Here is a 14284-nt window from a genome sequence, read left to right as displayed (position 1 = left end):
TACAAAAAAATGGAAATGTACTGCATGTGATACCATACTTCCTTTTTGGGACCGATGGCTGCGAAATCTATGCCTCTCCAGTCCCTAGAATGTACTGCCATTTGTCCGTGGGGAGATAACCTTTTGGATCTAATTTCTTGATACAGCCTGTTTCCAAAAGCCATTTCATGAGGAAATTGTAATTTTCCACACTGAGCACGACATTGGTTTTCGCAAAAAGATACTCATCAGTGACACCAGGCCTAAAAACGATATAGTTGAGCATCGTAGTAATAAGCTTGATCCACAAAGGCTTGTTCAAATTGGCATTATAGTCAAACCAGATCGGTTGACAGGGACCCTTGATAGGAATGGAGACTGGTTGGGGTGCTTGAAGGCTGACCTGAGAAGGATCACACCTCAAAACAAGATCACAAGCTAATTGCTCTTTATCGATAAGACGAGATTCATAGCTGTCAAACTTCAATCCACGATCGACCCTGACGAGGTCGAGCTGGAAATTTGAGATCAACTGAAGAATCGTGACCATCTCTCCGGGCACAACTCCTTGAGACAAAATGAGACCCTTGTTAGCTGAAGAAAGTGAAACTAGGGCCTCTTTGAAAGCAGCTGCACGGTTGAAAAGCTTTGGTGTTAGGTTCCTGTTAACAAGAGCATTCTTAAACTTTTCTCCCAAAATGAACTTGGATGTATCATCGATGGACACAAGTAGCACCTCACGGTCGCTTGTTAATCCGTTTGTAGCCTCCTTGATAGCTTGTTCTCCATACTCTTCCAATAACTTGTTGATGAAATGAGTGTAATGCTTCTCATCACTAGACAGGAATATCGATTTGAAGATGGAACGAAGACTTTCGTGCTTCTTTTCCTTGATAGGCGCTTCTTGTGCCTCTGTGAATATGGTCAGGGAGAGCATGGATTCCTTCTGGCGCATCGAAATATCCTCAATTTTTTCGAAAAGGGCAGATGTTTGAGGTTCTTCCTTGACAAACGTATACTCCTTGCTGTTTCTCTCCAAAGTGTTGTAAAGAGGATATTCATCGAATGCTGGCATGTCAAAGTTTGTGTCGTACTCACGCCAGTATTCAAGGAAGAATTCAAGATTGGTCAGAGAGAGCTCAGCCTCAGTAATCGAACCTTCTTCAATCCCAGCATCACCATTTGCTGAAACGTTACGACACCCTGAGATACGACATCAGCTCCACCAAACAGACGCCTCACCGTACCCCATTTCTGCTTCACGGTTTGTCCGTCCTTTCCAGGAAACAACGTAGCAATGTGATCGAAGTCTATAGCCTCACGAGAGAAGGCTTTGGAAATAACGACCGCTCTGAAAAGCATGAGTGCTTCCGACTTCTCCATCTTGATGTTTCTTCTGCCTCTCTTTCCGGATCCCTGAGAGGAGTCTCCTGAAGCAGGAGCATTGAATTTTCTGGGTCTCCTGGTTCGTTTAAGATTAGAAAGCACATCGCCATCTTCCTTGACACCATCTGTGGGTTCCTCCTTGACGAAACTGCCCTCTTCGTCTCCCAAGGCCTGTAAACGGTTTTTGCCCTTTCTTCTTTGAGAGCCAGAGCTGACTTTCTTCGTACTGGGCTTTTCGACATAAAGCTGCAAATCCAGCTGGATTAGTCTCTTTTGGAAGATTTTGTTGTCTTTCCGGGAGTGCAGCTCTGCGTAAGCCTGGCGCAACTCTTCGAGCCGTTCGTCTGTTGGCCTTTCTCCTGGCTTCGTTAAAACTAGAAGCTTCTTTTCCACTGGCTGACCGCCTATATCGATTGAGACTTTTTGGAGCTCCAAATCTTTGTTCTTGCAGCAGTATATCACATCACGAGCCAAGGTCTTCACGTCAGTTAGAGTGGAACTGTTCATTCGTTCATCAATCTTTCTGCACAATATCGAGCTGCTGTAGGTGGCACCTCCCTCGCCACGAATAATATCGAGCAAAATTTGACGTCTCTGGATAGACCTTGCTGAGCCCTCTACCTTGTAAGTTTGAGGGGTGGCACGTTTTCTTTTAGTTTCCGGCTTTTGGGACACAAATTGGGGAAGGGTGGTGGAGGAAAGCAGTGTAGAAGAATCCGCCATCTCAGTCGCTGCCAGAGCAACCTGAATTGGGGAAGGTTCTGGAGACGAGGGCTCAGACTTGGCATCTTCTTGGGGCGTGTAGTCATCACCCAGATTGTTTCCTTCCACAAGAAGCTGATCATCCACATTATAAGAGACTTTGGCGGTTCTCCTTCGGCTTCTAGGTGCGTCGAGTATTTGGATGTCGTCGAGTCCATCATTGCGTGGTTTCTCCACCTTGACTCTTTTAGGTGGTGGCTGGTCAGAGACCTGGAAGACTCTTCTCTTCTTCTCGAGAAGAGCCTCGTTGGAGGTTTTGCCGAGTGTAGAGTGAAGCTTTTTGTTCAAAGTAACGATATTGTCCTTTGAGAACTTAGGCTTGGATGGCTTTTTAGGAGCAGGCTTTGTTTCTGAGCAAAACTGCTTGACGAAGTACCTGTAGAACTTGAGCTTTCCCTCGTTGTCATAAAGCTTGGACACAGTATAGTCATCATATGGATCAGCATACTTCTTGCACGGCTTGAGAGCCTTGCCGTTGCTCAAATAACTCGGAAGTGTCTCAAATAACCTAGTATATGGTCTGTAGTCAGAAACACCTAGAAGAGTTTTGGCAATTTCACCCGACGTGATACCCTTATCGCCTCTATCATAGATTTGCTGGTAGAACTGATTGAATGGTGGAAACACCTTGTTGAATATCGGCGATCGTATCTCATCCAGCTGATCCTCTTCGTCAAATTCGTCCTCTGCATCCTCGTCAACATCAACTTCAACGTCATCCACATCAATTGGTAGCGGTTTCACAAATTTCAATGCGTAAAGTCGCTGTTTCGTTTCTGGAAGCTCCACATTAAGCTTTTCAACATACCCTGCCTGATGGAGTCTGATACACACCGAACGAAAGAACTTCAGAACCAGCTGAGATCCGTCAAGTTTGAGCTCCTTTCGTAGATCGGAAAAGCCTCGAAGCTGGTTGGGGGCCTTTTGAAGCGCATCCACTATCAATCGCTTAAGCTTAGCCACATCTCTTGTAGCTTCTAGTTCCTCCTCAGCTTCTTCCTTGCTTGCTGGAGGGGCAAACTTGATATGCCAGGAATGCGTAGTGTGCTTTTTATCAACATAAACCTGCTTTGTGACGATCAAACCAGCCTGCTCGAGCTTGATGAGACGAACCCTGATGGACCTGGCATCCTGGCCGGACTCTCTTGCCAAATCGGGATTCAAGATACCTTCGTGACCGTGTCTGGCAATCACCCTAAGCAACTGAAAGGGAAAATCACCAAGACTGGTTTTCAAGGAGTGGTAGTTTTCCGTTCCAGCCAAGTACCTGAACTGGCACTTCTCTGTAGCCTCCACAAAGATCTCCAGTTCGGTTCCGTGGAGGAGAAGATTTCCGTATGTTGTGGATGAGCTAAGGGCAATTTCGTCTCTTGCGGCGGAACCCACTCGGGCTATAAGAAGCCCCTGAGACGCCGCCATGAGAGCAGTCCATATAACGTTTTTCTGAAGATTATCCACCAGATCAGTAGTCAACTTCGATTTTGCCAATTCCCACAAACCGGAAAGCGGAACCGGATCCAGCACCGCCAAAGCGGCGATCACGTGAGCCACCAATTGCCCCGGCGTGCAAACAAACGACATGTCGAGTAGTAGGTGGGTTTGTTGATGGTGGATCTGTCCGCGCAGCCGTGTTAGCCGAGGTGCTTATGAGCTCCGCACACCCTCTTCGTGGGGCTACTGAAAAAGACAAAAAATTGTCGACCGGGGAAAATAGATTTTTTGAAAATAGCCATGGACGACGAACCTATCCAGCTTTCCGCACATGCGCTCGCAGCTCTCCAGCTGTTCAGACAAGAGGAGGAGGAACGCAAGAAGCAATTTGAGCAGTTGTACCAGCAAGTAGCACAGGAAGTGGAAGACACGGAAAATGAAGAAAAACTGCCCACGCCTGCAGCCACCATCGACGATTTCAAAGAAGACTGGCAGCTTCTGCAGTTTTGGTACGATGACGACACTGCGGCTACTTTAGCCAGGGCACTTTTGCATGGGGCTGATGAGGAAACAGTGGTGTGCATTGCCCTGGCACCTTCAGTGTATGCTGCGATTGGAAAGTTGCAACCTGAAGAAGTTCCAACCAAACATGTGTATTTGTTGGAGTACGACCAGCGTTTTTCTGTATTGGCGCCAGGCCGTTTCTACCATTATGACTATACTCACCCCGACAATGTGCCGCTTTCGTTGAAGAAGAAGTGCCATCGGTTGCTCATTGATCCGCCATTTCTAGAAGAGCAGTGCCAGAGGAAGCTGGCGCAGGCTGCGCGGAACCTTCTTGTGGAGGACGACGGTTCTTTGACGAAGTCGGGAGATAAGCGGTTCAAGTTGATTTCGTCAACTGGAGAGAGAATGAGAGATATCATCAAAGAAACGTACCCCGAGACCAGAATCACGGATTTCTTGCCCAAGCACAAGAACGAGTTGGGCAACGAGTTCCGCTGTTACGCCAGTTTCGAGGGTCCCTGGAAGTTTCGTGACGACCAAGCATAGCAGTAGCTACTGGGTAGGATAGGAATATACAGCACGAGTGGTGGGCAGTAGGTGGAAGATGAAAATAAGTTTTTTGAATGTTTTTGAAAAACGTCTGGAAATGTAAGACTTGTTGCGTTTTTTTAGAAGCCTTCGTATCGTACGGCTCATGGACCCTGCGGCAGAATGGTTGCAAAATTGCGTCGACGCCTCATGCAAAGCAGCCTAAGCGCCACATTCGGCTCAAGCGGCAGGACATAAGGATGTTTGGGTTTTTTGTGGTCGGGATTTTGATGGAAATTGGTGTTTTGGTGATTTTTGGGTTTTGAGTGAGTTGGGCTGGTTGGTATGGTTAAGGTGATGGTGCGGTGGAAGTGAAAAATTGGCGCATGTCGGTAACTATAAGCGGAGGGCGGGAACAAATGAGGTTGAATTTTTACATCGGTGGGATTAAAGAAAACAGGAAGATTTGAGATTAAGAGGCAAGAGAGATGTAAAAAGGTGGTGGAAGGGCCTTGTGGCGACACAGGGGACGACTTAGTTCACAGGTGTGGTCAAGCGGTGCTAGTCTGGAAGCTGATAAGATGTTTTTTTGTCTAGATTTAAATAGGTTTTCCATATCAGATGAGTTTAACAAAAAAAGGTAGGGGGAGGTAAAAAGACGGTGGAAGGTATGGGTTTTCGTTGTTTGATGTAGCTTTTGGGGACATCCAGTGGGCGGACTGATGAGGTGCAAGGGATCATAAATCACTGATTTTCCCTCAAAGTGAGCAGTGAACGAATTTACTATGGGATACCGAATTACGGGTTTTCTAGGAGACTCCTGATAAATTCGAATCTGGGTTCATTGAGCGGATGAATACAAATGACTCGCTAGATAGAAAACGGTGTGAAAAAGCAGCTCTGATTGCACCTAAGCTTCTGTGAGTGCTTGGATTTCCAGATCACAAACAATAGGCGTTTTCATGCATGGTCTTCGCGTAACCACCAGTGCATGTAGCAGCTGAAAGGCCTCCTTCACTCCCAGTACATGGTAACGAATGGGGTATTTAAAAACAAAAAACATCAAGTTCCTTATCTTTAGCCAATCGCTCTTTCTATTCCTGCAACTGCATGAACGTGTTCTGTGGATCTGCATTTGACAGCCAACGTGGTTCGGAGTGCATTTATTCGCAGCCAACTCCGAAGACCCACCTCTATATTTGATATGTTCTTTCAGAAGGTCGTGAAGTAAAGGCTTGACGTCGAAATTGGCGTTCCAAAAACGATAACAAATCGACGACTTGCTGCATTTGGCAACTGGCACTGAAAATTGACAGAACATCCATAACCACATCGCCTGATGCATATCCAGCGAATCACCAGTGGCCATCTAGTACTCATCCAAACCAGCCCATTGGGACATGCCCCACCGCAAAGTCCGTCTAATACTTTGAATGAGCAATTTTCAAAAACTCATTTTCTTTTGCCCGCCCAATTCCCCCAAATCATCTCCATCACCCACATGTCCAGATCGCTGGATCATCGCTAGGGCTTTCGCAGCCACACCGTAAATCCCATCCAATGCCCCTCCCGCAAACTTCAAAAATTAATGAAATCACAAATCCCAACTTCCTCTCTCAAATCAACACAACCACCCCGCCAATGGCGCCAATCCCTCCCTAAACCACATATCATTCTCTTCCTGACACAAGCCCTAGGACGTGCGCGCACCAAACGGGGTGCTCAGCGAAGACAAATTTTTTCCGCAGAGATTTTTTTCTTCACCACCACAATGTCTTTCTCCGATTTCTCTAAGGTCGAATCGCTCAAGTCTTTGAACGACTTCTTGACTGACAAGTCCTACGTCGACGGGTATGTTTCCCCATAACCTAATATTCTCCTCGTGCAGGGTGATGATCGCAATCTTTGGTCCGTGTTTATGAGGTGCTTAAGACCCACCGCATGAGTGACACAGGAGATTTAAATCTAAACAGCTGACCCACGAAGCCCCTGAAGCAAAAAGCAATTGTTTTACTAACTTTCCCAGCTCCGCCGCCACCCAGGCCGACGTGACCGTCTACAAGGCTTTCCAGAAGCAGTACCCTGAGTTCGCCAGATGGTTCAACCACATTGCCTCTTTCACTGAGGAGTTCGAGTCCTTGCCTGCTGGTAAGGCCCCAGCCGCCGCCGGTGCCGCTGCTGCTGAGGACGACGACGACGTTGACCTTTTCGGCTCCGATGACGAGGAGGTCGATGAGGACGCTGAGAAGTTGAAGCAGGAGAGATTGGCCCAGTACGCCGCCAAGAAGGCCGCTAAGGGTCCTAAGCCTGCTGCCAAGTCCATTGTCACCTTGGAGGTCAAGCCATGGGATGACGAGACCGACTTGGACGAGTTGTTGGCCAACGTCAAGTCTGTCGAGATGGACGGTTTGACCTGGGGTGCTCACCAGTGGATCGCCGTTGGTTTCGGTATCAAGAAGTTGCAGATCAACTTGGTCATTGAGGACGACAAGGTCTCCTTGGACGACTTGCAGGTCTCCATCGAGGAGGACGAGGACCACGTCCAGTCCACCGATGTTGCTGCTATGCAGAAGTTGTAAGCAGCTGGATTTTCTTAACCGGCTGTTTATTGTATAACCACCCGGGCGTAATATAATACACCTCCTATAGATCTGGTATCGTAGTGGCTGCGGCTGGGGTCCGTTTCCCGGTCAATTGTGTCCAATTCAATGCATGTACCTACCCATACGTTTGTAGTATTCGAAATGTTAATCTACTAGCTCTAACCTGTTGTGTCTAGAAATACGATCCACGACCCGTAAAGCCCTGCTTGATGGTGTCGGGCTCATCTGGTTGAAGTACCTTGGGACAGTATGGCTCCACAGCTGAAACGGGGATCTTGCTGCCAAACGGCCATCTCGAATCGCCATGCACGTCTTTCCAATCTGAAACAGCGTCAAATTTCAAGTTGTCGTTCTCCTTGGTGTACTTTAAATGGCACTGGACGAGCTGGTCAAAAAGAAGCTGGAGGTCTTTGAGGACAAGCCCAGACAGCTCCAGAAACACCGACTTGTCGATACGTAGCGACGTGATGGAATTGAGATTCTGAACAAACTGCTCGTTTCGCTTGCTGGCGACCTTGGTCTTGAACTTACTCAAGATCTTGTTCCTTGTGGGTTTTAAATCTGCCATGCTCTTGCTTTGCAACGATAGAAGGGAGAAGTTTATAAGGCCAATGGCCTGGCCTAGGCTCTCTTTCTGGTAGTACTCGATTGACAAGAAGAGCCCAGCGTAGGCAGTGGCATACTGCTGTACCACACTCAAATATGAATCCCAGCCGTTGTAGTTGAGCCTGAAGTAAGAGGTTTCATTCTGTGCCAACTCCTTCACCAAATTAATGCAAGAAATCACCTCGTCTAGCACGAAAATAGCCACACGGCACAAAACGTTGTTGTTGCTCAGCGTAAACGTCTCGTTCAGGTTGTATGAGTTTCTGTTGAGCCACGAGAATTTCGACAAAATCGACATCTGGATCCCAATCTGGCTGCACTTGTCTATAAGTACAAACACACGCGGGTCAATTGTCGTGTCGGTGCTGCCCATGGTGAATTGGCCACCGAACAAGCTGAATGCAATTGCCTTCTTGTAATGGTTGGAAACCAGCTTCCACTTCTCGTCCATTTCCTTCTCCGGCTCCAGGCCCGATTCGGTCTCGATCAACTCGTTGGTAAGCTCTGCTCCCAACTTAATGTATGACGTGGCCAAGCTGACGGTGGCAAGCTGGATCTCTGCTGCTAGTGTCCATGATAAGTCCGGCTTCGAGTTCAACTTGAACAACTTCTTTGTCTCCTTCTTTTCGACGTTTTTCCATGGCACCGTTGTAGTTAATATGAGGTCCAGGGCCCGGGAGGCATATCTGGGCACGCTTCGTTCTGGGCTGTCTGTACTGAGCAGCTCAAAGAGGCTTTCGATGTATTCCAAAAGCCCCAGAATATAGCGGACGGTTTCGCTGTGGGAAGCGATTGAGGCGTTGCATAGTGAAGCACGCTTGGCCTGGATGTCAGGCAGTATAAGCAGGGTGTCGACCTTCCACGGCAACGGAGTTGGCGGTGTGTTAGGAAGAACAATCATGGTGGTGGATGAGGTGAAAGTGCGAAGTATGGGGTATAGTGGTACAGTGTGGATTGTTCACTAGGTGAGACGAAAATGGCCAGTGGCTGTACTTTAATTGGCGTGGAAGAAGGTGGAAGGTTTTTGAAAATTTTTGTAGAGTTGGTCAGAGTTGGTGATTTTGGAAGGTGAGGTGAGTTGTAGAGGTTGATAAGAGCTAGTGATGAGTGAGTGTCTGGCTGAATGTCTGTTTGAGTCCAAAAAAAACTATAACTTTCCATTCAGCCAATTGAGTGAATTCAAGAAAATAGTGTTTGTTGGACGAAGGGATGACGGTCTTGGCGTTAAGGCAGAACAGAGGTGTGCCAAAGTAGTACGCAAGTAGACGGTCCAGGTGGAGGTTACGATGATTGATGAAGTGGGATCCCGAGGTTTGGGCACTTCCCAATTATCTTAGTAGATTTTGAAATTTGACTTTTGTATTTTCTTAAATTTCTAGATCTATGTATTGTCTTGGTGGGGCAGATAATTTGCATTTCCTTTACCGCATGGCTGAGTGGCTGCGAAAAACGCAGATAAGCGAAGCATGGAAACTTCGCTAACATGAGCTGATCAAGATCACCCTGTGTGTCCTTTGATTGAACGAAATTTGATCCAGTCGAGTTCAACTTCTCCATCAATAAACGTGAGATCAGTATATTGAGCAAAAATCAAATTTGTGTTCTAAAAGTGACAATCGCTGCTATCTATAGCCTCACCTCATCTTGCTACATTTCAGTTCAATCCACTCAAACACGACAATTTCAAGATATCTACAATTCCATTCGTCGCTATCCCCGTAAAATTCTCTCCTTCGACTGAAATTCAAATCCCCATGCCAAAAGCTTGCTTTCCAGACCCGCCCAATATCACTCCAACTCAGAGTCCTGTACAGTCAGCTAACAACCACATCAACACTTGATGGGCGACTACAAATACGGCATCGTCGTGGACCTGGGCCTGCTGGGACTGCGGGCACAGATCTACAGGTGGGAGGATCCCGGACATTTGAAAGATCTGGCTCTGGAGGAAACCTTGAGGTCTCCTCCCAAGATCGCTCAAGAACAAGGATGGAGCCATAAGATCACGCCTGGGGCGTCGACTTTTGGAGAAAAACCAGGCAAGATCTGGAAGCAGCACTACAAGAAGCTCATGAAGTTTGCTGAGGGCGTCATTCCGAAGGACAAGTGGCACGACACGCCTGTTTACGTGTTGGCTACAGCAGGCATGAGACTTTTGCCTGAACAACAGCAGGAGAAGATTCTTTCTGAGACGTGTAAGGCGCTTCAGAAACACACAGACTTTAAGATTGGCTCGTGTTCAGAGCATGTGCAAGTGATTGACGGTGCCACGGAGGGCATTTATGGCTGGTTGGCCTTGAACTACCTTATGGGCAAATTCGACAACTACGATCTTCAGGCCCAGGACCACGAGCTGGTGGGGTTCATGGACATGGGTGGCGCTTCTACACAAGTGGCGTTTGTGCCAGCCCAGGACGAAATCGCCAAGCACGACGAGGACTTGTTCAAAGTGATTCTACGCAACCAGAACGGTGATCTCCAGAACTGGAGGGTGTTCACGGGCACGTGGCTCGGTTTTGGTGCCAACCAGGCCAGGAAGCGTCACTTGGACCATTTGATCTCGCTTCTCTTGTCGTCGAATGTGAAGTATTCGGGGAACAAGGTCAATGATCCATGTTTGCCCAATGGCGCCGAAATCCCTGATTACACTTACAACAACAAGAAGTACGTGATCAAGGGCACGGGCAACTACGAGGTGTGTCTCAGAGAAATCTACCCTTTGCTTATGAAGCATATGCCGTGTACCGAAGAGCCCTGTCTTTTCAACGGCATGCACGCACCAAAGATGAATTTCGAAAAGGACAAGTTTGTGGGCGTATCGGAATACTGGTACACGGCCAACGACATTTTCCACAGTGGTGGCGAGTACAACTTCCACAGCTTCAACGACAAGGTGAGAGAATACTGTGAGAGCAGCTGGGACACTATTCTCTCCAATTCTAAAAACGGCGAGTACCTGAACTTGAAGGAGCCTTTCTTGCTTGACGCCTGTTTCAAGGCTTCCTGGGTGATCAATGTCTTGCACGAAGGATTCGGTCTTCCCCGTTTGGGATTGGAGGTTGAGCCTCAGGACGATAAAGAAACCAGCGAGATGAAGGAGGTTGAGGGAATTCATGTACCATTCAAATCGGCAGATTCCATCGAAGGAGAAGAGCTTTCATGGACATTGGGTAAGGCTCTTCTTGTGGCGTCGTCTCAGGTGGACTACAAGAAAGGCGCTGAACCCGTCGGCATTACAGGAAGCGCCATGTCTTTGAAGACGGGCTTTGACAGCGACATCGACGGCATCCACTCGTCCGCACTCTTCTATTTATTCTTCTTCTTGCTACTTGTCGCTTTCGGCTTCATGGGCAGGAAACTTGGATACCTGAAAGCGGCCAAGAAGTTCATACCTACTCGTGTTCCTGGACCAGTAACTCGCGTTCTCACTGCTGCTAGGAATAAGAGTCCACCAGAGCTCCAGCGCTACTTCAACTCGGCGCTTAGCTACATAAAGCTCCAGGAACAAGAGGACATTAACATTGACTTGGAAGGCGGCAGACACTTTAGCTCTTCATCGCCAGTACCTAGTGATGGTTCCTCCTTGAGGACCAGATCCACGATCAACTTGGGTGATTTAGACGAAGCGCCACATCAGGTCGAGTTTTTTAACAAACCATTCATGAACCCAAAGAAAGGACCGATTTATGGCCACCGCAATGAGAGCAGAGACTCGATTCACCGTGTGTCCAGTCTTGGATCCATGAAGGGCAGGCCAGGTTAGTGCGCACTTTGTTTTGCAGCCATTTCCAGCCACCACAAACATCACTTTTTATCAGAAACTGCTTTGATGAACTTTTATAGACTATTTTTGCTTGTTACTTTGGCCATTGCCTTGCCCCTTGGGAGATTCAAGGCTCAGGAGGTTACAAGGCCGGTGCCTGTGATTGTGCCAGAGGCCACTAAGGAGGCTGCTGTACAGAAACAGTCAGTGGCAAGGATGGACACGGCGTGGGCTTCTTTCATTCGGAACGCCAAGACGGCGAAAAGCGTTTTGAAGGCCGAGGTGAAGGAGCATTTCGTGGAGAAACCAAAGGCAGTGATTCAGGGTTTGATCGATGAAGCGACTGCCGACCAAAGCACCATCAGAGTCGCCGGTGAGTTCGATCCTTACGAATCAGAAGGTGAAAGTGAGGACGAAGAGTCCGATCTGGACTCTGATGGGGAGGAACCTTTTGTTACTACCCGCAAGTCACTGCCCTCCTACCTCAAAGCGAACATGAGGGACTTCTCGTACCAGCCATACGTCCGCGCCCGGCCACCGCCATCCAGGCTGATATATGACAAGAGGCATTTCTACAAGAAAAGAGAATTGCTTTATGAAAACTTATAGATTTGGACCAAGCCGGAGACACAGTTGTAGCGGAGCCTGCAGTACCTGATGGCATCGCACTGATATGGTGGAAAAAAAAACCAACCTCATCACTTCCCTATCAGCCATGAGAGTCAAGAAGCCAACGTCCAAAAGGACGACCACTCGTATGAGAGAGGGTATCAAGAAGAAGGCGGCTGCCCAGCGCCGAAAGAATAAGAAGTTGGCCAAGAAGGACGTTACTTGGAAGTCCAGAGCTAACAAGGATCCAGGTATCCCAGCCAGTTTCCCATACAAGGAGGAGATCATCAACGAGCTAGAACAAAACAGGCTTGCGGAGAAGGAGAGAAGAGAGCAGCTTAAATTGAAGAGACAAGAGGCACGTGAAGCCGCTTTGGCCAGAGGTGAGGATGTTGAAGAAGCCATGGATGAGGATGAGGACCCTGAGGAAGAGGGTGGTCTTTCTGCATTGATGGAATCCGCCCAGCAGGCTGCTCGTGAATACGAAGGAGAAGACTCGGATGGCATGGTGGACTCTGACGAGGACGTTGAATACGAATTGTCTGACACCGAAGACAAGTCTGATATCGAGAAGTCCAGAAAGGCCTACGACAAGATCTTCAAGGCTGTGGTGGAGGCCTCCGACGTGATTCTTTACGTTTTGGACGCCAGAGACCCCGAGGCCACGAGGCTGCGGAAGGTCGAGCAGGCTGTTTTGCAGAGCGGAGGAAAACGTCTTATCTTCATTTTGAACAAGGTCGATCTTGTGCCCACCAACGTCTTGTCCCAGTGGGTCAGCTTTTTGAAGACCTTTTTCCCCACCGTGCCTGTCAAGGCCTCCCCTGGTGCCACCGGTGCCAACATGTACAATAAGAACCTCTCGAGTGCATTGACATCCAAGCACCTCATGGAGGCCCTCAAGAGCTACGCTACGAAATCCAACTTGAAGAGATCCATCGTTGTGGGTGTGATTGGTTACCCCAACGTCGGCAAGTCCTCGATCATCAATGCATTGACGAATAGACACGGAAACCTGAAGGCCTGTCCTGTGGGCAACATGCCTGGCGTTACCACCACCATGAGAGAGGTGAAGATCGACAACAAACTCAAGATTTTGGACTCTCCCGGTATCGTATTCCCTGACGAGGTTTCGCTGAAAAAGGCTTCCCAGGAGGCCAAGCTTGCATTGCTTTCTGCGGTGACGCCGAAGAACATCAGAGATCCTGCTGGTGTGGTGGAGGTTTTGCTCAAGCGTTTGTCCAAGGACAATGCCATGGCCGACGCCCTCAAGGCATACTACCAGATCCCAGCATTGCCATCGAGCGATTTGAAGGAGTTCACCAAGCAGTTCTTGATCCATGTGGCCAGGGCCAGAGGAAGATTGACCAAGGGCGGTGTTCCACACATTGAGTCGGCGGCTCTTAACGTTTTGAATGATTGGAGGGACGGCAGAATCACAGGCTGGACTTTGCCTAATGCCTCCAAAGCACACAAGGAGAGTGAGGGACCTAAGAGTGCCGCTAGAGGCGATAGAGAGCCTGCTAAGGTTGAGCAGACCACGGTTGTTACTGAATGGGCCAAGGAGTTTGATCTTGACGGTTTGCTTGGAGACAACTTTGGTCTTGACAGCTGAGGAATTGGAGAATTTGTACGATGAGGTTAACTATGATTGATGAGGCTGGTGGATGCCAAACGGCGTCGGCTTCGACTGGCTTGAGGGCTCTGGCTCGACGGTCACATACTAATGCATTCTTTACATACTGACAGGCGTCGCTAGGACTGCCACAATGCTACATTCCACAGAGAGTGGGTTGAACGAGTGGTGTAGAATTGTAGTTACCTGAAGGGAGTTGAAATGGGCTAGATGTTTTATAGGATGGCGGTTTAGAGGAAAGGAAATAAATTCAATTGCACTCTCTTATTGTGAACAATTGCGTAGGTTGAGTGGTATGCTGAAAAACTCACTGACCCCAGATTTCGCAGCCATCTACATCAAAACCACCATACCCAAGAAGACATGCCAACGTCATTCTTCCCTATATCTAGCTGATAGAGCCCAATAAGTATAAAACTAAAAGCTTATGATCACTATTTGTTCTTTCTCGCCGATATGGTCCATGTCAGTCTAAAC

General features: G+C 48.1%; 6 protein-coding genes across 6 annotated transcripts; 4 read left to right on the top strand and 2 right to left on the bottom strand. All coding sequences in view use genetic code 12, as the record gives it.

The window, feature by feature from the left end:
* Positions 1 to 67: 67 nt before the first annotated feature.
* On the bottom strand, positions 68 to 3708 carry CXQ87_002154 (transcription factor TFIIIC subunit; the record flags this gene model as incomplete). The annotated part of the gene is made up of 2 exons (XM_025480671.1): positions 68 to 1117; positions 1138 to 3708. 2 exons carry the CDS (start codon positions 3706 to 3708, stop codon positions 68 to 70), a joined length of 3621 nt encoding a protein of 1206 aa, XP_025334971.1.
* A 150-nt stretch (positions 3709 to 3858) lies between these two features.
* Positions 3859 to 4611, top strand: CXQ87_002153 (protein-lysine N-methyltransferase; the record flags this gene model as incomplete). The annotated part of the gene is made up of 1 exon (XM_025480670.1): positions 3859 to 4611. The coding sequence occupies one exon, from the start codon at positions 3859 to 3861 to the stop codon at positions 4609 to 4611; it is 753 nt and encodes a 250-aa protein (XP_025334970.1).
* A 1753-nt stretch (positions 4612 to 6364) lies between these two features.
* EFB1 (translation elongation factor 1 subunit beta) lies at positions 6365 to 7172 on the top strand (the record flags this gene model as incomplete). The annotated part of the gene is made up of 2 exons (XM_025480669.1): positions 6365 to 6444; positions 6620 to 7172. The coding sequence occupies 2 exons, from the start codon at positions 6365 to 6367 to the stop codon at positions 7170 to 7172; spliced, it is 633 nt and encodes a 210-aa protein (XP_025334969.1).
* Positions 7173 to 7368: 196 nt separating this feature from the next.
* CXQ87_002151 (uncharacterized protein) lies at positions 7369 to 8703 on the bottom strand (the record flags this gene model as incomplete). The annotated part of the gene is made up of 1 exon (XM_025480668.1): positions 7369 to 8703. One exon carries the CDS (start codon positions 8701 to 8703, stop codon positions 7369 to 7371), a length of 1335 nt encoding a protein of 444 aa, XP_025334968.1.
* Positions 8704 to 9642: 939 nt separating this feature from the next.
* CXQ87_002150 (apyrase) lies at positions 9643 to 12174 on the top strand (the record flags this gene model as incomplete). The annotated part of the gene is made up of 2 exons (XM_025480667.1): positions 9643 to 11560; positions 11621 to 12174. The coding sequence occupies 2 exons, from the start codon at positions 9643 to 9645 to the stop codon at positions 12172 to 12174; spliced, it is 2472 nt and encodes an 823-aa protein (XP_025334967.1).
* A 106-nt stretch (positions 12175 to 12280) lies between these two features.
* On the top strand, positions 12281 to 13786 carry CXQ87_002149 (RNA-binding GTPase; the record flags this gene model as incomplete). The annotated part of the gene is made up of 1 exon (XM_025480666.1): positions 12281 to 13786. One exon carries the CDS (start codon positions 12281 to 12283, stop codon positions 13784 to 13786), a length of 1506 nt encoding a protein of 501 aa, XP_025334966.1.
* Between the last annotated feature and the right edge of the window lie 498 nt (positions 13787 to 14284).

Source organism: Candidozyma duobushaemuli (genome assembly GCF_002926085.2).
Source record: "Candidozyma duobushaemuli strain B09383 chromosome Unknown B_B09383, whole genome shotgun sequence".
NCBI classification, from domain to species: domain Eukaryota; kingdom Fungi; phylum Ascomycota; class Pichiomycetes; order Serinales; family Metschnikowiaceae; genus Candidozyma; species Candidozyma duobushaemuli.
This window is presented reverse-complemented; position numbering and strand designations above follow the sequence as displayed.